Source organism: Enhydra lutris, unplaced genomic scaffold, assembly GCF_002288905.1.
Source record: "Enhydra lutris kenyoni isolate GAN:26980312 unplaced genomic scaffold, ASM228890v2 scaffoldscaffold22, whole genome shotgun sequence".
NCBI lineage: Eukaryota > Metazoa > Chordata > Mammalia > Carnivora > Mustelidae > Enhydra > Enhydra lutris.
The window spans coordinates 8,216,523-8,240,196 of NW_019154106.1; the positions used below are offsets into that span (position 1 = coordinate 8,216,523).

Sequence of the window (23,674 nt, forward strand, 5' to 3'; positions counted from 1 at the left end):
ACACCGCTGATTCCTGTGCCCCATACCACTCCCAGGCTTGGGTCTGGAAAGTAGGGAAAAGGGGGAAAGGGTTTGCAAGAGCAAAGGAGGGTGCCCTGGGGTCTTTCCTGGCCATGTTCTTGTCTAAGCAAACTCTACCTCCTCCATGCTTCTAAGTCACTCCAGTTTTCACCCCTGCCTTCTGTCCCTGAGCGCCCACCCCTACTTCACCCATCCCCTCCTCTTCCTCACAAGGCTGCCCAACTGGTCTCCGTGCCCAGACTCCCTCCAAGCTAATCCGACCAGATGTGCCAGAATAATCTGCCTAAAATCCAGCTCCAATGACATCTCTGCCCTACTGGAAGGCTCTCACCAGCTCCCATGTGAGATCGGCAGAACTGGCTTCCTGGGCCTGGAAACCACGCGGTCCCACAGACCGCTACTCTTAGAAGGGCCTTGAGTTTGATTTAATACTCTGCTGTCACCCTCTTGAAATTTTACCAAGGGGGCCCTGCATTTCCATTTTGCACTGGGCCCCACAAATTTGGGAGCTGCTCCGGGTGGTAAGAAAAGTGTTAGCTTGCATTCAAAGCTTTGCACAGTCTAGCCTCAACTTAACCTTGCTTGGTATCACTGGTGGACACAACCCCCCCAAGTTCCTGCCCGGCCACCAAGCTCTCTCACCGTGTTCTGTTCCACCGTGGGCTCCCAGATGGACTTCAAGATTCAATTCAAATGTCACTTTCTCAAATCCCCCAACTTATCTAGTTCCCCTCAAAGATTAGTTATTGCCACACAGCTACCCCTCTTCAATCTGCAAACTCATCCATTCACGAATCTCTATGGCGCCCCTACTATGTTCCAGACATTGTTCTAGGTTCCTCAGGTAGGTCAGTGAACAAAATAGACAAAGATCTCTGCCCTTAGGGAACTTAAATCTCAATTACAGGAAGACAGACACCAAGCATATAACAGTAAGGATTAAGGGCTATGGGAAATAAAAATGGTCAGCTAAGGATGATCAGGATCGCAGGGGTGAGTGGGGAGAGTATGAGTTGCGTTATTAAGGTCGTCAATGTTGGCCTCACCCAGAAGGTGACACTAGACACTTACAAGAGGTGAGGGAGTGAGTATCTGTGGGTATCTGGGGGAAGAGAATTCTAGGCAGAAGGGAAGGCCAGTGCAAAGGTCCTGAGGCAAGAGAACAAGAAGGCCACTGGGACTGGAGTAGAGAGGGAGTGCGTAGTAGGAGAAGAGAGCAGAAAGACGTCATGGAGTCTGGCCTGGTGGACCAAGCTCTGGCTTTCCCTTGGCATGGATGCGGAGCTGCTGCGGGGACATGATCAGACCATCTGCTGAGTCGAGAAGAGGGTAAAGCAGAAGGGCAGGTGCAGAAGAAGCCTGGAGACCAAGAAGGAGACTTTTAGGATAATTCAGGGATGAGTTAACAGTGGCTTGGAGAGGAACAGCAGCAGTGGATGGAAGTGAGAAGTGGTTGGCTTTGGGATGTATTTGGAAGATAGGGTTGTTGGGATTTCTGGATGGATTGGCTTAGGGGGTGTGTGAGAGAGGAATTAAGGGTACTTCCAAGTAGTCTAACCTGACCAAAACAAAACAAACACAAAAAAAGACATGTACCACAGGCCTCAGACCAGGTAGAAACCGACCAACAGGACCAGGGTTCCAGAGAAGTCATGAAGCCCTCTGGAATCAGGGAAGGCAGGGGTTGTGGGATTCTCAGCCCCAGTGGGCACAAAGGGGTTAGGGTAGCACTCGCACTGGGCAGTGGGTCAGTGGACAGTGAGGAAAGAAGTCAAGGGGAGGGAGGGTGCTCAAATGGAAGACATCCTTATTCTCACTGCTCTGAAACAAGACACTTCATCTTTCTCCTCCCAAACACCGGAGCCAGAGCACACTCATTCCCGGCAGGCCACTCTCCACGCTGGGAGGCAGGGACCAGAATTACTCTCTGGTCAAGAGTCCAATGTTTGCGGTGAGGCAAGACCCACGGATGCCCTCTGACTCACCACAGACACTCCCATCTTGCAGAGCATTATCCTATTTTTCTTGGTGTCTCTGAATTTCCATCATGCATTTTATCACCATGCCCAGATGCCACACTGAAGTCGGGGCATTTCAGAGATGTTGGAGTGTGAGAACCAAATGCCCATCTGAGCACTCCTGGACTAGAATATTCGTTATCAGTGCCCCTGCCCAACTGCCCCCAGGGCTGGCCCTACCCTTCGCATTCCCCTTTCTTTCTTGGTTTTGCTAACACGCATTGAGAGCTGGGTACCCTGTGGACGCTATCTCAGTAAGGATGAGCAGGAGGCACGGTTATTTCCCCCAGCTTATTCATAAGGAAGTCAAAGGGTAGAGAAGCTCACTTCCCTGTTGCGGAACTGTTGTGGGACTAGAGGAGTCAAGTTCAGGTGTCATCGCCAGAGGGGCTTCTTAGTACTTCTGTCATCTTAGGCAAGCCTCCTAACCTCTCTCTACCTTAATTTTCCCATCTTTTCAATGGGGAGAATAAAAGTACCTACTTCATGAGGTTGATGGGTGAGGATATGAGTTAGTATAGGAAACGTGTGTAGACAGAGCCCGGTGGAAGGCCGACGCATTGTGTGGGATGCTGTTATTATAAGGCATCATCTAACCAGCCTCCCTGAGTCTCCTTTTAATTCTCTCTGCCATAACCTCCCCGCTTCCCTGGAGAACAACACGGGACTAGAAGTAAGAGAGCCCATTCTGGTCGCAGCTCTGTTGCTAATGGATCACGTGAGCCATTAGGCAACTCCCTTCCCCCTTTGAGGTCTCAGGCTCCTTGTCTGTATGGTGAGGGGGAGCTGGACTGGCTGCTGTCTATGGGGTCATCTATAATGGTATCATCTGAATGTCTGTGCCCCCCCACCCCAATCAGGATTCCTATGTTGCAATCCTAACCGCCAAGGTGATGGTGATGGCCTTGGGAGGTGATGAGGTTGTGAGGGTCGAGCATGACCTACTGGGCAGAATGGGGTTGGTGCCCTCCTAAAAGGGGCCCCACAGCCCTCCCCAGTCCCTTCCTCCAAGTGAGGACATAGCAAGAAGACTGCCTTCTGTGAGCCGGGAAGCAGGCTCTGAATCTGCCAACGCCTTGATCTTGGACTTCCAGCTTCCAGAACGGTGAGTAATGGATTTGCTGTTTATAAGGCACGCGTCTATGGTATTTTGTTACCACAGCTCGAGGTCTATGACAGTCTCCAAAACCCAAACCCAGCAACCATATCCCTCTCACCCTTCCTCAGCCACGGCCGGGGACCGCCACGCCTGGGGAGGAGGGGATGGTGTCCCTGTCAGCCTTGCTCGGTGTGGTCCCACTGAGATGGGATGACCAGTGTGAACCACCCTGGGGGAAGGGTGGAAGGGGAAGGGACATCAGGCAGAGAACCCACCTTCGGAGTCTGTTCTCCTGGGAGGAAGTACCCTTTAAACCAAGCCCTGCTCCCACACTGGGTCACTGTCCCTGGGCAGCATTGTGCTGCCACTGTCGCTGTCACTGAAAAGGCTGGGCATCCTGGATGGAGCTGAGTGGCCACGTTGGCAGAGGTCCCAGGAGAAGCCAAGGAGAAAATGGCAGGGGCGGTTTTTCACAGGGCTCAGAGGGAGCATGGGACCTGGAGGGAGTCGCACGGAAGGCTTCTCAGGGGAGGTGACCCTGAGTCTGACTCCAGGGATAAGCAAGCTCTGCAAGGAAGGACTGGCAGAAATCAGAGCAGCCTGGGGCGACATGAAGAAGATGGGTCCTTAAGGAGTTCCCATCTCAGGAGGATGTCTGATGGGCCTTGGACTTGCCGACTTGGAGCTGGCAGAGGGAGTTGGTACCAGCTGGTGTCCAGCGCTCTAATTGGCTTCCTGGAGGAGGCGGGTAGCAGGCTGAGCCAGACTCATCCGTGTGCGGAGATGATTCCCCCTAGCATCCACGGCTGCAGAGTCACAGCCAGAGCCATCACGCAGGGTGTCTGTAGTCGAAATTCCCGCTTTCCTCCCCTGCTGCCTTCCCTGGGAAGAAGAGCCCGAGCTCCAAGGAGAGCAGGGACATTCTGTGGTTCCTGGGAATGTACTTGGCGCCTCCTGCAGGGCCTGGATGTAGCAGGCATCTGTGAACCCTTCGGGAATGAAAGCCACAGAGCTTCGGCTGGCCTTGTCCCCCTCTGCCCAGAATGCCCTTTCTCCATTGAACTGCATGGCTCCCTACTTAAATGTCCCCTCCCGAGGAAGGCTTCCGAACATGTCAAATGGTGTTATAGGGGTGCATTCCGAACGGAGCCAAATTCCGAATGGAGGAAATTCTGCTCACAGACCAAGCCACCATATTCTTAAACAAGAAAAAAGAAACAAGACCAAAAAAAAAAAAAAAGGAAAGAAAGGCTGTCACAGGTTGAGATGCAATGTATGGACCTGACTTGCGTCTGATTCAAACAGATCAGCTGTGAAAAGAAGCTCGAGGAAGACTTCCGGAGAGGGGCTGCACACCTGTGTGAGCGCAGTTAGCCGCTGCCCATGCAGATACGATCAGATGGCAGATGTCATGGCATGAGTATTTTTACCACAGTTAGAAAATTAAAAACAAAGAGACGTTCATGGACCTGTTGGGAAATATGAACACTGACTGGATATTAGATGTCATTAAGGGATTATTAATTTTGCTCAAGGATTTTATTTATTCATCTGAGAGATAGCGCAAATGAGGGGAGGGGCAGAGAGAGGAGGGAGAAGCAGGCTTCCTGCTGAGCAGGAAGCCCAATGAGGGACTCGAACCCAGGACCCCGAGATGCTGACCTGAGCTGAAGGCAGATGCTTAACCCACTGAGCACTCTGGGCGCCCGGGGATTATGAGTTTTTAGAAAAAGATTTATATATTTATATTTAGAGAGAGAAAGAGAGAGAGATTGGGGGGAGGGGCAGAGAGAGAGGGAGAGAGAAAATCTCCAGCAGACTGGCTGCTGAGCATGGAGTTTGACGGACTTGGGGCTCAGTCCTGGGACCCTGAGATCATGACCTGAGCTGAAATCAAGAGTTGGATGCTCAACCAACTGAGCCGCCCAGATGCCCCGTTTTTTTTTTTTTTTGTTTTTGTTTTAATGTAGGCTCCATGCCCAGTGTGGGGCTTGAACTCATGACCCAGGTTCTACTGACGGAGCCAGTCAGGTGATTATTAATTTTTATTTATTAATTTTTATTTAATTTTAAGGGATTATTAATTTTACTTAATTTTAATTTTAATTAATTAATTTATTTAAAAATTTATTTAAGGGGCGCCTGGGTGGCTCAGTGGGTTAAGCCGCTGCCTTCGGCTCAGGTCATGATCTCGGGGTCCTGGGATCGAGTCCCGCATCGGGCTCTCTGCTCCGCAGGGAGCCTGCTTCTTCCTCTCTCTCTGCCTGCCTCTCTGCCTGCTTGTGATCTCTGTCTGTCAAATAAATAAATAAAATCTTTAAAAAAAAATAAAAAAAATAAAAATTTATTTAAAAACTTTTTTTACTTATTTATGACAGAGAGAGAGAGTGAGACAGGTAACACTGGCATGCAGGAGCTGGAGAGGGAGAAGCAGGCTCCCCACCCACCAGGGAGCCCGATGTGGGGCGGGATCCCAGGACTTTGGGATCATGACCCGAGCTGAAGGCAGATGCTCAAAGACTGAGCCACCAGGCGCCCCTTTATGTTTTTTTTTAATTATTTTTTAAAGATTTATTTATTTATTTGACAGACAGAGATCACAAGTAGGCAGAGAGGCAGGCAGAGAGAGAGGGGGAAGCAGGCTCCCCGCTGAGCAAAGAGCCCGATGCGGGGCTCGATCCCAAGACCCTGAGATCATGACCTGAGCCGAAGGTAGAGGCCTTAACCCACTGAGCCACCCAGGCACCCCCCCTTTTTATTTTTTTTTTAAAGATTTTATTTATTTATTTGACAGAGAGAAATCACAAGTAGGCAGAGAGGCAGGCAGAGAGAGAGAGGAGGAAGCAGGCTCCCTGCCAAGCAGAGAGCCCGATTCGGGACTTGATCCCAGGTCCCTGAGATCATGACCTGAGCCGAAGGCAGAGGCTTAACCCACTGAGCCACCCAGGCGCCACCCCCCCTTTTTTTTTTTAAAGATTTTATTTATTTGACAGACAGAGATCACAAGTAGGCGGAGAGGCAGGCAGAGAGAGAGAGGAAGGGAAACAGGCTCCCCACTGAGCAGAGAGCCCGACACGGGGCTCGATCCCAGGATCCCGGGATCATGACCTGAGCCGAAGGCAGCGGCTTTAACCCACTGAGCCACCCAGGCGCCCCCCCCTTTTTTTTTAAATATTTTATTTATTTGCCAGAGAGAGAGCGAGAGAGTGTGAAAAGTACAAGCGGGGGAGTGGCAGACTCACTGCTGAGCAGGAATCCTGATGTGGGACTCGATCTCAGGACCTTAGGATCATGACCTGAGCCGAAGGCAGACGCTGAATGACTGAGCCACCCAGGCATCCTGGGATAATTAATTTTTAAAGTGTGATATTGATGTGTTTCACTGAAGATTGCCTCTTAGAGATACAAGCAAACCTATTTACAGATGAAACGACAACCTGTCTGGGATTTGCTTTAAAATAATCCAGAAGGGAGGGTGTCTGGGTGGCATTTCCTGGAAGGCATTTTCTGGAAAAGGGACAAGGGAGGAGCAGGACTCGCTCCTCCTCAGAGCCCTCAGCTTGGTGCCCAGACACTGTCACCTGGGACGCTGAGATGAGCACCCTTCTGCGTCTGCTTGAAGCCCCTTCAGTTGGTACTGCCGGCTGCAAGGTAGGATCGCAGCAGGTGCTAGGCCAGGGGGAGGGCGGTGCTGTGGACATCGGCATGGCGAGGGCACTGGGCACCCCCATCTGAATGTAGAAGAGGTGTTGAGCGGTCATCATCGTGAATGACCTTCCCCACTGCCATTCCTACCTCTCACCCTCACCAACCGACCGCAGGTCCCCAGGCTCTCTGGGGAAGAGGTCTCAGTCCTCCTGAAGCAGAAATAGGCCATGCAGCTCAGGACGAGAGCCCAGGGGTCAGACAGATCCAGGCTTGGCCTGGCTCTGCTCCTTTGCCAGCTCTGGAATGGCGGGCAAGTCACCTTGTTTGTCCTGCTGGGCCCGACCCCTCACCTGTGTAATGGGCCCAGTGTGGGGGTGACCCACAGTGGAGACAGGCCGGTGTCCTGTCTGTGCTCAGTTCTTAGCTTGCTGCCTGCCCCCAGGGGCCTTCAGTCCTGTCTGTGGAATCCGAGCCCTGCAGGGTGCTCGCCCAGCCCCTGGGGCTCCTGCCTCCTCGGGCCGCCCAGATGTGGGGTCTTTGGAGACCAAAGGCGCTGACAGGGCTGCTAGGGAGACCGGAAGTCCTGTGCCGCTGCCTCCTGTCAAGGCTGCTGCTGTGCCTGCCAGCAGCAGACCCACTGAGTGGGTGGCCCAGGCAGGTCAGATGGTGCCTCCTTTGGGGGACGCAGAGAGGCTGCGGTCCCATCACAGATGCTCTCCCACTCCAGCTCCCCATCCTTCTACCACACTTCGGGGGTGTGAGGGCTCTGCGGTCTCACCAGCTACCCAGCTGTATGCGGGCAGTGGGGGGCGATGGCCAGATCTGCGGCGGGGAAGAGGGAGGGAGGTTGGACTGCGGGAGCTGCGGAGGCTGGACCGGACGGGCGAAGCAGCTGGGGTGCCCCGCAGGGCCCAGCCAGTGTCTTCTCTTCCCATCCACACCCTCACACACACCAGTTTCTCTTCGAGGAGGGAAGAGGCTGCTTCCTCTTTTGTCTTGGACCAGTTTGAGCTATACAGCTCTTACGGGTATCCAGAAAGATCGCCCCATCCTGGACCCCGAGAAGGGCAGCTGGGAAGAGCAGGAGGCAGCCTGTTTCAGAGAGCAAACGGGACTAGAGGCAAGGGTGTCAGGAACTGGGGACAGTGGCACCTTCGTCCCTGACCCCTTCACTCAACGTCGTGATGGGGCTCAGCATCACACCTGGAGAAAGTTGCCACCAGCAGCTCCTGGGCACTGACTGCGCTCGAGGCTTCCTTGTCTGGGCAGAGCCGCAGCAGCATCTGGCCTGGGGTTGGGGGAGATGGCGAGGGCGGGGGGGGACACACTCTTCTCCCCACCACTCCCCGGAAACCCAGAGATGCCCACTGGGAGCTCCCAGCCCCACACACTCACAGTCCCTATGGTCCTGGCCGAGGCTGGACAGACCCTTGGCAACCAAGATGTGGGGATGAAGTCACCGGACAGTCGTGCCACTCGCAGCCACGGCGGCCATGACCCCTGTGAGGGGAGCCATGTGCACTTTGCGGGCCGGGCGCACAGGAAGATACACCAAGAGGGCACTTGACAAACATTTATTGAGCACCTACGATGTGCCAGGCCCCAAGCAGGGTCCTAGGAAAACAAGGTCAACGCTGCCTGGTCCTTGCCCGAAAGGAGCTCACAGTCTAGTGGGCTGGCCATCGATCTTCATACATGAACAGCAGCGAAGGGGCATTGGACGTCACGATTTTACAGCGCACTTGAGACATTTTCTCAATTGTCAACACCCCGCGCGACACAGCCACAGTGAGTTAAAAGCACATTGGCATCAGTGTAAACAATTACACGATTGCAAGGACAGAAAGACATCACCTGCGATGACTCACATTTGTTATTTCAAAGCCCAATGGGCAGCATTAGTTACTAGTTATTCCTTCCTGTTAGTGGGATGGAAGTTCTACCCATTTGTAGAAACAGGGGTGGAGACACAGGGGAGCTGCGGGGCCCACCTGTCACACACTGGGGAAGCCACCCCACACCCATCTACTGCCTGTTCTCCACAAGCCACGCCCATGCCTTTTAATCCCCTGACTAGGGCCCCACATCCTCTCGCTCCTTCTCCCAAGCTGGTCAGACGGGGAGACGGGACCACGGGGAGACGGGACCACGTCCCAGGAAGCAAGCCCGCGGAGATCGCCCACACCTGGCCCACACCAGCTCAGAGAAGCACACGGCACGGTGTAGTGGGCTCATACCCGGATACTCCTGGAGTTAAAGAGGAGCTTTCCGGTTAATCTCAAAACCTGACTGGGTCAGTGTGGCGGGCGAACTCCCCCTCTGGAGTCCTCCCTTCTTCCCGGATGCACAGAATTTATCAGGAGACGTGAAGCCGCCCAGAGCAGGGACCGGACTGTCCCAATGCTCCAAGTGCCTCTGGATTCTAAAGGCGACAGTGGGGTCTGGGGTCTGACAGGGAACTCCCCGTTCCCTTCTCACAATGAGAGAGAAACAAAATCCCACAGAGATCTGGGCTGTGACACTGGTTTAGAGGGTAAGGGGTCTGGTGAAGAAACCCAAAGTGGGCCACCTCTTGGTCCAGGGAATGGGGCAAAGGAGGGCATCTAATGAAGCCAAGGAGAGGGCGGCTTGGAGCAGGGTGCCAGGTGCCCACCTCCTCATCTGGGGGCCAGGAACGGGAGGCAGGCCACCCCCTGCAGGCTGGCCACAAACTTTTCAGCTTAGAAGGGTCGGCAACTAGGGTCGGCATGGCGTCCCCCCACCACGGTCTCTCTTGCACAGAGACGTACCAAGGGAGTCAGAAGGTCCAAAATGTTAAAGAGGTGTTTGTGACCCCATTTCAAGGCCATGGGGAAGGGCTGAGGTGTCGCCCTGTGACCGGTACCGACTGGGCCCAGGTCCTCCAGCCAATGGTGCCCTGCCGCCTGGCCCTGGTCTGCCCTCCCACCCCTCAAGGTGGCTCCAGGAGACTAGATATCCTGTTAGCAAATCCCTTCCCCCAATGATGGCCCAGACGGAACGCTCTTAATAAAAAAAAATAATTTATTGTCAACAAAGGAGATATATACAACAGGAAAATAGGTGAAAAGGAGGGAGTGAGTGAACAAAACCCCCAGGTGGGCTGCTCGGGCCTCCTGCAGGGATGGAGCGGGAAGAGGTAATGGAGGCCTCCTGGTTTAGGAGCCTGAACAGGTGGGGGAGGAGAGGCGTCCCCCGAGGTAGTGGGACTCAGTTCAAACCCCATCGTGACCACCTCTTGTGTAAGGCACTGTGCCAAGGGAGAATGGTGGGGGGTTAAGAGGGGGAAAGGAGGGGGGACAGAGAGGTCAGGGTGAGCGAAAGGGTGGGGGTAGGTGTTCTCCACAGGCCCAATGCCGTACCGCACGACAGCCCTGAGGCCGGCCTTGCCCATCTCAGGGCCTAGCCTTGCGCCTTGCCAGGGGTAGACACCTTCCATTGCCCCCAAGTAGCAGTAAATGCTGCCCCCCTCCCCCCCCGCCCGTCCTCTCCTCCATCCTGCCTTGGCACCTGGTTTAACTCTCTCCATCAGGTGGCCGAGCCGGGGCAGCTCTGAGTGATAAGCCAAAGGGGGACCCTGCCTCCTCCCTCCCTCCCTCCCCGGGAAAGCGAGAGCCTACACACCACCCCCTGCCTCTGGCTGGCCCCCCACAGTGGTGCTGGAGTCTGACAGAACCGCCGGCCAGTTTGGGGTGTCACCTGCTCCCACACTCTTGGCGCCTTGGGGGTGCTTGGACCAGTCTTGCAGGAGGCTGACTGCCGGGGGCTCCTCCATCCGTACGCGGATAACCTGCAGATCCAGTGTGCCGCGGAGCCCCGGAGGGGGAGCTGGGCAGGGATGGGAGCAGAGAGCAGAAGTCAGGGCCCTCCGGACCCCCACTGCAAGGATGCCCCCCAAAGTCCTCTGCAAACCGCACCTCCACTCCCAGGCTTTCACTTCCACAGTCCGGGGCCTGGTATGAGGGGGGCCCAAGGCAGGAAGCCGCACTCCTGGTTCATCTGAGGACCATGACCAACCAGAAGATGAGGTCATGGGCTCTCAGGCTAAGTCAGACACAGCCCACGGGCTTCCTTCCCCACGTACTTTGGTGCAGGGATGCTCAGTGTGTCTACTCGCCTTGGCTCCTCCCTTCAGCTCACTCTGCTTCATCTAAAACTTCCTGGGCGCCCTAGCCTGAAGGCCTCTGCCCTGTGTGGGCACAGGGGGTGGGTGTGGGGAACCCCCCACCCGAGTAAGATGCAGCTGTGCCCGCCATGGGGCTCACGGACAGATCCGGAGGCTAAGGCGAGAGCCCCGCATGGCCTGCCCTGGGTTAGCATCCCAGTTCTGCTCTGAGAGCTTCCCTGGGCTCTTCCCTCCCATCAGGACCCACGCCGCGGGGATCAGACATCCGCCTCAGCAGTGCGGAGCAGCTGCTCTGAAAAGGCAAAACTGGGCCTTAGAGGAGAGAGCAGACTCCCCATGGCTTTCAAGCAGCCACACAAAATGTCCCCCGCCACACGGGCACGTGCTGAAGTACTTCACATTGAAAAGCAAAACCGAACACGGCGACTGCAACTGTCGGGATGTCTGTTTCGAGAAGGATCCACTTGTGGCATTCGGCCTACACTGTCTTCAGAGATGCGGTCTAACAGACGGCTGGGAAACTGGGCACGGCTTTGCTGTACAGTTTGCTGACATTCCAAACTCCGTACCAGCGGCCATCGCCAAATTCTGCTCTGTATCTGGGTAAGTCGGTCTATGTCTGACAAACTCAAAGCTCCGTGAGGACAGGCTGGATCCCAAGTTCAACAGCAAGTCAGTGGGCGCCCAGCCTGTGCCCGGCACGGCTCTGACCACTGGGGGTCCAGCAGCGCAGGGAGCAGACCACGCGGCCCTCCTGGAACTTCTGATCCCGCAGCGGGAGCCGATACAATCAATGAACGCAAGATGCGATGTGTTCCGTTCGGACGGAAAGAAAGGGAAGCAAGAAGACACACCAGGGAAGGGGACAGGATAGCGTGGAGGGCCTCGTGGAGCGGGTATGTGAGCAAAGATGTACAGAGAGAGTCCGCTATGCGGGTGGCCAGGGAACAGCATTCCAGCCAGAAGGAAGGGTGAGCACGAACGCCCCGGGGGCCGCCTGCCTGCCGTTGTAGGAACAGCAGGCCGGTCCCTGTGCAGAGCAGGCGGGCTGGCTTAGGAGAGTCGGGATCCTGCGGTGAGCATCCCTGGTCGCCATGGACTCTGGCTTTTTATCGGGAGTGTGACAGGAACAGCAGGGACAGCATCTAACTCAGTTTGCACCGGGGACCCTGGCTACCGTAGGCGAGGAGACCAGAGTGGGCAAAGACCAGAAGCTGGGAGGCCAGGGAGGAGGCCGTTAAGGAACCAGGCAAGAGATGGCTTGGACCAGGGGGGCCACAGCGGAGGGGGGTGACAGAGGAGGGTGAATTCGGAACCGATTTTGGAGGTGGGGCTAACACAATTTGCCAAGGGCTTGATGGAAACGGGAAGAGGATGATTCTGAGGGTTTAGCCTGAGCAAAGTGCTAAATGGAAAAGGGGAGAGGAGGCTGGGGAGGACGAGAGAGGCTGGGGGCAGGAGGTGGAGGGGGAGATTCAGTTTGGATAAGGCAGTTCCATAGATCTTCTGGACAACCACAGGCATGTCACCAGGGGAATCTGGGTGGGAGCTGGGAACACATGAACTTGGACTGGGTCCCTCCGGGAGTGAGGAAGGCCCTGCCCCAAGGTTGAGGCATCCAGTCCGTCACTTAACCACTCACTCACCGAACACGTAAGCAGCACCTGGACCCCATGCCAGGCTCTGGGGAGATCACAGGAAATGAAACAGATACATGTCCTGACGTGAAGCTACTTACACTCAAGAAAGAGGAGGAGAGAGAACCGTCAGATCTGACTCGGGGAGCCGCGTGTGAAAGGACAGGCTGGGGAAACAGAACATCCGGTGAAGCTGGATGGGGATCTGGCCAGTGGTCTGGGGAGCCCCAAGATCAGAGCAGATCTGGGAAGGAGGGAGGGACGGTATCATGATTACGGTCACATTGGGGAAAGGCAAGCACTGAGAAGTGACCGCTGGATTTTCATTTTAGGCAAGTCAATGGTGACCTTGCCAAAAAAAGCAATTTTAGCATGAGATGGGAGGATGGGAATAGGACGGAAGTGGCTCCCAGAGAGAGGCGGGCCAGTTAGTGTGGAAAATGCTCCCCAGCCTCGCTGAAAAGGTTTGGGAACAAATGAGACAGTGGCTAGGGAGGGATGAGGGGTCAAGAAGGGAGAAATCACAGCTTTGCATAGGCTGCTGGGTGAGATCTGGAGGAGAGGGAAACACGGACCGTGGACAAAGAGGAGAGAAGGAGGGACAGAGCGGCCAGCAGGGAGGGGATGGGCTCTAGCCAGGCATTGGGGCCCCAGGCTTCCCCAGCTGCAGCTTAGCCCCAGCAGCAGAGAGAAGGCTTGGAGGCTGGAGGGGGATAGGTACAGGTGGAAACACAGGCTGCCACTTACTAGGTGAGGGGCCCTGAGACAGGTGCCGTATCTCTTCGAGGCTATGTCCTCTTCTCCAAAATGGAAATCCTAACACTGTGTAACATGATTGTGGGGATTTAAGGAGACGGATGACAAGATGTTAATAGAGTTCAGCACGTGCGAAGAGTTCACGGACTTGGGGACTGCTCAAAGCAACGGAATTACATACTGGTTCTTTCTGGTAGCATGGAGGGCAGAGCTGAGAGTGGTGGGGAGGGGAGCATCAGGACAGTGAGGCCTGATGTGGGTTGGCCCTTCCAGAAAGCAGGCACGATCCGAGCCCCACGGCCGTGAAAGAGCAGGCCAGGAGGACTTATCAGTCCGGGGACAAGCTGAGCCCCCTTAGCACTCCAAACCCAGGGCTGGCCCCCCTCCGTGCTGGGGGCCCAAGCCCCTCTGCTTCTCCGGCTCCCGTCCCCCGTCCCCCGTCTCCCACACTTGTGCGTGTATGCGTACAAGCACAAACCATCTCCAGAGGATGGGCCTGGGTGCTTTTCTCTTGTTAAGTCTTGTTTCTGATCAGCAACTCTGAAAATGTCACTGCCACATGACAAGCGAGGGCGGCCACTATCCACCCTTCTTTCAGTAAATCTTTACGGAGGGCTTTCTTTGTGCCAGGCCCCATACCGGGTGCTGAGGATCCAACAGTCAACAAAACAAAGACCCTGTCCCTTGTGAAGCTCACACAGGCTCACACTCATGAGCAAAGGCATGCACGCACACGCACACCTTTGCCCTTGGTCCAGCCTGGAAGCATACCGAGCCTGGTCGATGCATCCTAAGAGCCAGCTCTCTAGGTCTTACACAGACACTAGCAAGTCCAAGAGGCTCTTTTTCTCACCATTTGTGAGTGGGGTCCTCAAGCCTCACCCTTCTCTCCTGGCTTGGACGCCTCCCCACCCTCACCTTGCAAGGCCCGTGGAAAGTTCCAGAAAGTCTTCTCTGCTTCACATTCCTATCCATCAGCTCAGCTGACCACGCCACAGTGACCTTTCCCAAATTCTAAATCCTTGACTTTCAAGCTTTTTTAAAGTGACAGAATCTCGGGGCGCCTGGGTGGCTCAGTGGGTTAAGCCGCTACCTTCGGCTCAGGTCATGATCTCAGGGTCCTGGGATCGAGCCCCGCATCGGGCTCTCTGCTCAGCAGGGAGCCTGCTTCCTCCTCTTTCTCTGCCTGCCTCTCTGCCTGCTTGTGATCTCTGTCAAATAAATAAAATCTTAAAAAAAATAAATAAATAAAGTGACAGAATCTTTACTCAAAATCTTCCAAGAACTTCAATCCATAAAACAACTCAACATGAAGACATTCTGGTTGAAGCCTCACATGGTTTCGAGAAATCTTTCCGAGCTCTGCAATCCTGAAACAGTCTGTGACCTCTGCTCTGGGGCCTTTGCTCTACACAGAACTATGGTGGCTGCGTCCCTGCCTCTGACCTGTACCCCCAAAGAAACAGTCAGTCTCTTGGGGACAAAGACACTCTGTCCTCACTCATGTCATCTTCCAGAGTGCTTGCCTCAGGGCTGAGCTGCTGTGGGTTCCCTAGATCCTGCCACCCACGAGAAAAACCCTCTCATGTCAATCAGATGGGGGAACCCAACGGCTTCAGACTCCGCCCACACACCCCAAAGGAACCTGTGACCTTGGGGACTCCCTTCTCAGCTACTCACCACTCCAGGGAGGTGGAATTTGGGCACAGGGTATCCCGGGACTCAAAATGAAGGCTCCCTTTCGAGAATGAAATCAGAAGACCCATTAAACAGTGGGAGCGGCGAGCCATTTAGAGCAGGGCTCCGCCGCAGAGAATGAGGAGGCTCCGGGAACGCTCAAGTCCCAGCAGAGTGCACAGTCTCGGGGAGGCAGGACTGGAATGTGGCTCAAGCTGAAACTTGAGACAGTTAAAACCGTGACCTACGTGAATGCCTGACGCCTGCCTCGAGACGAGGAAAAGCGGAGCCTGGTTTGGTAAAATATAATTGAGTGAGGGGTGCCTGGTGGCTCGGTCATTGAGCGTCTGCCTTCGGCTTGGGTCGTGATCCCGGGGTCCTGGGATCGAGCCCTGAGCCAGGCTCCCTGCTCAGCGGGAAGCCTGCTTCTCCTTCTTCCACTCCCCCTGCTGGCGTTCCCTCCCTCGCTGTCTCTCTCTCTGTCAAATAAATAAAATCTTAAAAAAAAAAATACATTAAGCAAAAGGGCGCGTGCGCATAACACGCACACCCTGAGCTTTGCAGAAGGTCTCGAGGATACAAACTGGACTGTTAACAGCTCACTGCTGGGGAGTGGGGAGGGGAGGGCAGGGGGAGAGGCACATCTGCTTTTCTCTTTATGCAAAAAGCCCACCTCCTCTCTGAGAGCCCTGCTCTGGGGAGCCCCCCCCTCTCTGTCTTCTCCCGCGCTATCTTTCCCTGGGCTCTAACTCCAGATGCACATTTCAGACAGGCCCGGACAAGGTGCTGTGGGTCACTCGGTCACTCCTTCAGGAGCCATTTCCCGAGCCTGAGATGCCTGCCCCGGAGAGCTCAGCCTCTGCCCTCCCAGAAAGCATTCTGGTCTAAACTGAATTCTGCCACGGCTTCGCTCTGTGACTTTTGCCTAAAAATGTCCACGGCCTCATCCCCAGGATCTGTGACTGTGGTATGTCACACGGCAAGGAAGAATTAAGGCTACACGTGGAATTAATGTTGATTAGTCAGCCAACTTTAAACTGAATAGATGGTTCTGGATGATCTGGGCGGGCTCCACGTACTCCAAGTCCCAGTGGGGAAGAGGGAGGCAGAAGATCAGGCCAAACCTCAGGACTCTCCTGGCGGCCATGGGCTTTGAAGACGGAAGGAGCCCGAAAGCCAAGGACTGCACACACCTTCTAAGAAGCTGGCAGGACGGGCGCCTGGATGGCTCAGTTAGTTAAGCATCTGCCTTCGGCTCAGGTCATGATCCCAGGGTCCTGGGATTGAGTCCCACATTGGGCTCCCCGCTCAGTGGGAAGCCTGCTTCTCCCTTTCCCTCTGCCTGATGCTTTCCCCTGCTTCTGCTCTGTCTCTGTCAAACAAATAAATAAAGTCTTTGCCCCCCGAGCCTCCAGAAAGGAACACGACCCTGCCGACACCCGGATCTTAACTTAGTGAGGCCCGTTCCTGACCTCTGGAACTGAAAAGGAATAAAGCACGTTCTCATAAACCACGAATAGGTTGTTACAGCAGCCACAGGAAACGAATACGAGGACCAAGGGAAGGAGGAACCAGCTCTGAGACTCAGCCTTCCCACTTCCATCTCCCCTGCAGAAAACAGACTTTCCTAAGGGCCTGATGAACCATGTATAGAAGTTTCTGGAAATCGGTTACACATGATACAAACACAAGCGCTTACTGCTATCATCAGACAAGTCACTGGACTGCTCTCTGCGTGGAGGTGCATGTTGAGTTCCCCATGCGTCCGTTCAGGCCCTTGCTCCAACAGGGTGAGCGGAGCACCACAGGCCCCGGCGGGGGGGGAGCAGCCTTAAGTGTGGGTGTGGGTGTCTGGCCTGGGGGAGCACTGGCCTAGCCCAACCTGACGATCACTTCCAGGACACTCTCCAGGAGCTAGTTCAGCCTTCTGGCCAGTCCCGTCATTCCTGTCTGCCCATCCTCGGCCCGGTCCCTGAGGAGACCCGAGTGCTGACCACCTCGACACCCAGGGCCCTGCTACAGAGCGGCCTCGAGGAGGCCCGAGCCCCAGGACGCAGCCTGCCTGACCCTCCCCTGTCATCCCCTCTCAGGAGCTCACCTGGAGAGGGGCTTTCTGGCTGGGGAAGGCCTCCTTCTGCAGCTCTCCCCTCTTTGGGTGAGTCCTTGCTGTCTGAGGCCCTGAGCTGGGTGTGGGAGAAGAGCTGGAGGACGAAGCCCGGTGGGAAGCTGCCGTCGGTGAAGTGTCGGACCTCAGCGGGGGCCGCGAAAGTCTCTGTGGGTGAGTCGGGGGACGGGGGGTCTGGAAGGAGAGACAGGAAGGAACTGTGAGTCCGGGAGGTGGAGCGGTCTATCCTCACTGAAGCCAGAATCCAAAGGCCTAGACCATCTCCCTCCCCTGCCTGGCTTTTCCTCTTGGAGCACTGTGGCCAGAGCCTATGTCCACACCTGCACAGGGCCCTCCTCTCACCTGGGTTGGGGTCTGGGTCCAGGTCCAAGTTTTTGGTCATGGGTCTGCCTCTTTTCTTTCTGACTGGCTCTTCCCCAGGGGGCTCCTTCCATCTCTGACCACGGGGCTTCCTATTTCCTGGCTCTGAGACAGGGGCAGCTGCAGAACGAGAAGACCCCAGACCTTTTAAAGGGTCCACACCTGAGCCCCGCAGCCTCTCTCCACAGAGAACGCAGGTGCGTGCTCCCTCTCCCCGGCTCAGCCTCAAGGGCTTCCCCAAGACTGACCAGGAAGCTCGAGGGGGCGGAGGCCCCTGGGCCGGCTCCTTTTCGGGAGACACGGGTTTTCCTCAGAGTCGAGGAGAACGACAATCTCTGCTGGCATCCTGGCAGGGTCTGGCTCGGAGTCCGGGTCAGCTTCGACATCCTGGCCTGAGTCTGGAGAGGGGGCATGCCCAGTAAGCTCCAAATGTTCTGTGGGGCCAACTCCCCCCCCCCCCCCCCCCCCCCCCCCTTCCCACTCCCCGAGGTTGGTGAAGAAGGCTGCTCGGCTCTGACATCCTGCAAAAGGGCCACTCCCTCACTCCAGGCCTCCAGGATGTTGCTTTTCTCCGAAAGGCTCAGGTCCAGGGTGTGAGGGTGCTGCTCCAGGATGTGTGTGCGCGCCGTGTCCGCCGAGGGGGCCCGGATCTCCGCCCCACACACCATGCACAGTGCCCGCCCACTGCCTCCTGGGCTGTTTCCCACCAGGAACTCCTGCTCCCAAGACACCTGCTGCTTGGGCTCCTCACAGCCTTCGCCACTTGCCTCCAGCAGGCTGGGCCTGGGCGGGGGGGGTCTTCTCCTGCGGGGCCACTGCAGAGGGAGACGTGCAGGAGGCGTTAGCAGGAAAGGCACCTGTGGCCTAGAAGACTTACAACATGGTTCCCCAAACTTGGTGGAGTCTGGGGGGTGGGGGGAGGAACATTCCCACCCAAAGTCTTTCTCTCCCTTCCCCTGCTGCCCATGAGACTGACCTTAACCTTATTAAAGACCATAACCTTATAAAACTTGCCCTGGGTGCCTCGGCATCCCGCTATCTCCCTGCCTCTCTGCTCGCCGTCTGGGCTCCGACCACAGGTCCCCGGGCTTTTCCAACAGGCCGTTCTTGCAGGTCTTCAGCCTTGACACATCTGTCCAGACCACCCTGATGAGTCCGACAATTTCCTTTACTCCTGGGAAGCCTTCCTGACCTCCCACCCCTGGTGGGGGATTAGATCTACATCTGACATCCAGGCCGCACTGTGTCCTTTCTTGAGAACAAGAATGGTCCATCTGATCTATTGTTCCTATAGGGCCTGGTACGCAGGAGATGCACGGTGGGCCTTCTGTCCTCGAATGACGGGGCATGCCAGCTTCTCCACTCGGCCAGGCCCCTTCAACAGGCCACCACACCCCATCAGAACCCCTTTCCCTTCTCCCAGAGCATGCGCAAGTGTAATCTTGCGCCCAAGGGTCTGCCTGGCATCTGCTTTGTGCGCATGGACCACAAGCTCGACAAAGAAGGCAGGCTGAGACCCACGTCAGCCTGTCTCTACGATTTCTCATGGCCACACCTTTTTCTCACCTGAGAAGATGGGATGAAATAAAATATGGGCTGTCCTAACGCCTAGGGACTGTATAGGGAGGTGGCATTTGAAGTGGGTCTGAGAACTGACCAGGATTCAGAAGATCCAGGTCCAAGGTTGGGCTGTACCCATCTCCCGCGTGACTGGGAACCTTGACCTCTTGGTTGCCATTGGGCTCTCTTTCCCACCATTCCTCCAAGACAGCTCTTGCCAAGGTCACCAATGCTAAACCCGGCGGTTAGTTCTTAAACTTCATCATTTGACTCATCATTTCTTCCAGCTTGACTTTTGTCCCTCAGCTTCCAGGCACCACCTCCTGTTGGTTCATCTCTTACTTCCCTGGGGCTCTCTTGGGGTCACGCATGCTGGCTCCTCTCCTCCCTTCTCAAGGCTCTCTCACTTCTTTCAGGGCATAGCTGAAGAACCATCCTCTCGAGACGGCCTTCTCGGCCCCGATGCACAAAGTTGGGCACCCCATCACCCAACCCCCCCCATGTCGTCCCTAGCCCACACCGCCACCGGGTCTAACAGGGTGTCACTTACGCAGTGTCTTCCCGCTGTATGACTTTTGATTGTCAACACCTCGACCCCCAGACTCTAGAACAGTGCCAGGCAGGTGGTGACACGCGGAAAATCTCTGATGAGGGACTGACTGACTGCACCTCCAACCTGTAGTCGCCGGAGAGAGCTCTGTATCTCCTGTCTTAGAGCCCTTCTGTCTACCTCCCTGCTCTGACAGTCTCTTCCCATTGCCTGCCTGCTGATGACTTCCTTATTTGTACCTCCGGCCAGACTCAAGGCATCTAAACGCACGTGTCTGATGCCTATCTGGCCATACCACTTGAATGTGTCACAGGCCTACATCTTAGCCTTCCTGTCTTTGCACATGGGAGGCCCATCTTTCTCGGTGCTCAGGCCAAAGACTTTGAATTCGTCCTTTCTCCTCTTAACCCAAATCTTTCAAAAAGCTTCTGCTTTAAGACATGTGTACTTGCTATCCTCTCTGCCTAAAGTGCTTTCCCTCCCTCCCACTGTCCGCAAGGTTCATTCCCTCGTGTCCTTTGGGTCTGTGCTCAAGATTCACATTAGGGAAGCCTTTCCCGACCGCTTGATATTCCAAATAAAACACCCCCATTCTCTTTTCTCCTCCTTTGCTCTGGTGTTCTCTGAACCACTTATGGGCACCTGACACCCTACGCATTTAATTATGTTTGTCTTGGGTCATTCATTTATATATTCCAGAAGGGGTGTTTCTTTCATCTCTGCTCATAGTCATTAGCGTGCCCAGTCTTAAACTGCCTGGCTTACAGTAGGTGCCTAATAAAGACCTACTGAATGAATTAACTTCTCTGGACTTCTATTTCCTCATCCCTGACAGTGGGGAACAGGGCCTCTCTTGCAGGGTTGTTGAGAGGATGAACTGAGACAGCTTGGCCTCCAGCCCTCAGTAAACACTAGCACAAGTAGGGAAAGAACCTCTGGTGGATGGCAAGCTCTGCGATAAAGGGTAGCTGCCTTTATTTCCCTGACTTGTTTTATAACCCTCCAGAATCCAAAAAAGGACGAGAGAGGCGGTGGGGGGAGACAGCGTGTGATGCTGAGGTTAAATAAATGGCCTTGCTCTCAACCTCTTTGGTGAACAATCCCCCCTACGGGAAGAGGTATTTGAGAATAAAAACGATATTTGCATTTCCATGAACATTTTTTGGGCATTTTCATGAGTATTAAGTTTCCGACTAAGATGGCCCTTTGTTTTCTAATGGTCTGCAAGATCCTGCGGACTACAGAAATTGGTAAAGGGGGAGGGGAAATCAAGGGCTCCCAGGTTGTTCCTCGAATCCCTTCCCAAGGCCAATCTCTTTCCTGCGTGGCAGAGGGTACCCCTAGCAAGCGCTTCTCTTCCGAAACTGAGTGTGCTCTGTGCCATCCCATTCACCCCTGAAGCGCTTGAATCTGACACCTGTGGCTTACGCAAGTGGAAGGCCCGGGATGCAAGGGGAGTTGGGGGACAGGAAAGATTTCTGCGTAGAGGGCCCTGAAAATCCTCCTCTTGGCGGGCGGCATCCTCGGATCTCTCCGGACACCAGGCTGCGCGCCCGGCCTCGGCCCTGAAGGCCTTGCAGCCCCTCGGCCTAAAACACAGCCTGGCCCCTGCGCGGGCCTCTGGCTCCGCGGGGCGGGAGACCGCGGCCGCCGGTGCGGGGCCCGGGAGTGGGGGCGCTCGGGCACCGGAAGATCCGGAGCGCGCGGGGTGTGGATCGAAGGCTCCAGACCCCGGACGGGGGCGGGAGAGAGGGAATTCGGGGAGGCCCCAGATTCCAAACCCCGGAGGGGGCGGAGCGAGAGCGCGCCCGGGCCCCAGGCCGGAGGGGGAGGGGGCGCCCGGGTCCCAGGCCGGAGGGGGAGGGGGCGCCGGAGCCCCCCGACTGCGGAGGGGAAAGGGGCGCCCGGGCCCGGACCGTGACGCGGAAGTGGGGTCCCCTTCCATCCTCACCTCTGAGCATCGGCTCAGGCCGCGGAATTACGGCCACCACCATGGCCTCCTCCTCGTCCTCCCCTTCCTCGCATTTGAGCGTCACCTCGAAGCAGTCGAGCGCGGCCCCCTCGGCCTTCAGGGCCATGGTGCGGCCGGTGTGTGTGTGCACGGGGGATATCGCGGTGACCGGACGCCGGAGGCCGGGCGCGCAGCCAGGGGCCGGCTCCCGCCCCGCGCCGCCCCCTCCCCGCCGCCCGCCGCTCACCGCCCGGCCTGCGACGGGCGCGTCCGGGCCTCCCCGAGACCGAGCGCGTCGGGACCCCGGGCGGGGAGGGCTCAATCCGGGGCCCCAGGCCCCCGCCGCTCCCTTTTATGGAGGCTCATTGTCAGCGCCCTCCCGGACGGCCCGCCGCGGGCCCGCCCCCGACCCCGCGCGGCCAATCGCGCGTGGCCCCGCCCCGGGCACGCGGCTCCGTTAGCCGCCCGGGGACCCGCAGGGCGGCGGGGAGGGCCGCCGGCTTCCAGGCGGCCTGCGGCGCGGAGGCGGGCATTACCGGCTGGCGGAGAGGACCCCGGGCCCCGCGGGCTGGGCAGCGTCGTCCCTCGGGCTGCGGATCGGGCCCGTTGGCGGGCGTCGAGAGCGCTGCCAGGTGCCCTGGGGTTTTGTTGGGGGTCGCCTTTGCGTTCCCCAAACGAGCCTTCAGCCGCCAGAAGATGCCCCGGGCTGGAAAGGATCCGGCGGGGCAGCGAGAAGGGCCTTGGCGTGGGAAGGGGGAAGACGGAATTCCTTCTGAATTTTGCCAGCTCTGTGACCTTGGGCACGTTATCTGCTTTCTTAGACGACCTCTTCCTTTCTCGGAAGACATTGTGGAGGCTTCTGGACAAGGGGATGCGGAAGATGGAAGAGTCAAGTGGAGTGTGGGCACACGCAAACTACCCCCGATGGTTTTGATTTCCATTTATTAAAACGTGAGTCTAGAGATTGTGCACCTCCCCAGGGGCACACAAATTCTTGAGAGCCCCAAGACCGGAGTCCAGTTGCCATAACACTGCTTCGCCGCCATCCTACTCAGGTTGAGCTTTTACTTCTGTGACACAGAATGGGCATCCCCCCTCTGCTACAGAAGCTCTCCTGAGATGTCGGTTGAGAAAATGTCTGACACTGGAAATCCATCTTAAAATGCCACCATATCAGACCAGACACAGGAGTAATTCAGAATAACGTATGTAGTGGGTTGGGGGCTGGAGAGCAGATGGGAACTAGTTTATCTGCATTACCGTGGGTCTTTAAGTGAATAATTTTGTTACTTTCAAGTGTACCCCGTAGTTTAAAGGTTTTAACAAATAAAGGTATTACCAAGCCGTTTTCAGTCATTTCTATCTCTTGATCACCTGGTAAGCTGTGCAGGGATCCCTTCCTTGAACTTCTGCTCTCCTCTCTACTGTCTTGCATGGGTCCAGATCCTCAGGCTCCCAGGACTGGGGCCATCAGGTGTGGGTTTGGCCCATGAGAGCCAGTGGCAGGAGACTGGAAGATAGCAGGAAGGATAAAGCCAGTGTGTTTCTTCTCTTTCTCTTGTTTGCTCGGGCTTGGGCAGGTCTCTAGCCGTAGATAAAACTCCTCTGTGGTCCCAATGTCTGGGGGATGATCCTCACTTCCAGGCTATGTTAATTCCATCTCCTCCATTTGTCCCTCCAGTTTAGGAGTGGTGAGGAGTGCCCTGTGTTTGCCTCTCTGTCCCCTGTTGGGACTACTCAGCCCTTCCATCACCCTTGTCACCAGCGTCATGAACACCCTGCATTAAATTCTTTGTTTTACATACCTAGAGTGGTTCCTCTTACCCCCTTGGACTCTGAGTGATACACCCAATATTATACCAGGCAGTTTGTCCTCACAAGTCTTATGTGGTAGACTGTATTGTTCCCATTTTCCAGAACAGGAAGTTGAGGCTTAAAGGGGTAAACTACTTGCCCAAGGTAATACACCAAGAATCCTATTTCATCAAATCTAAGATGAGCGTTTTTTCTACATTTTAACATCTTTGGAATGGGGATGCTTTCTATAATGGACATCACTATGAAGTTTTAGGAATACCAAGAATGTTTAAGATTACCCCTCTGATATTCAGACTGTGATGTTACCGGC

At 55.7% G+C, this 23,674-nt stretch overlaps 1 protein-coding gene across 1 annotated transcript; it reads right to left on the reverse strand.

Annotated features, from left to right (window-relative positions):
• Nucleotides 1–9,816: 9,816 nt before the first annotated feature.
• Nucleotides 9,817–21,745, reverse strand: LOC111150119 (chromosome unknown C11orf84 homolog). The gene is given in 7 exon segments (XM_022507484.1): nt 9,817–10,632; nt 17,099–17,299; nt 17,468–17,605; nt 17,734–17,883; nt 17,967–18,279; nt 18,281–18,300; nt 21,547–21,745. Coding segments are annotated over 7 exon segments (1,161 nt in total). The 5' UTR covers nt 21,674–21,745; the 3' UTR covers nt 9,817–10,420.
• Between the last annotated feature and the right edge of the window lie 1,929 nt (nt 21,746–23,674).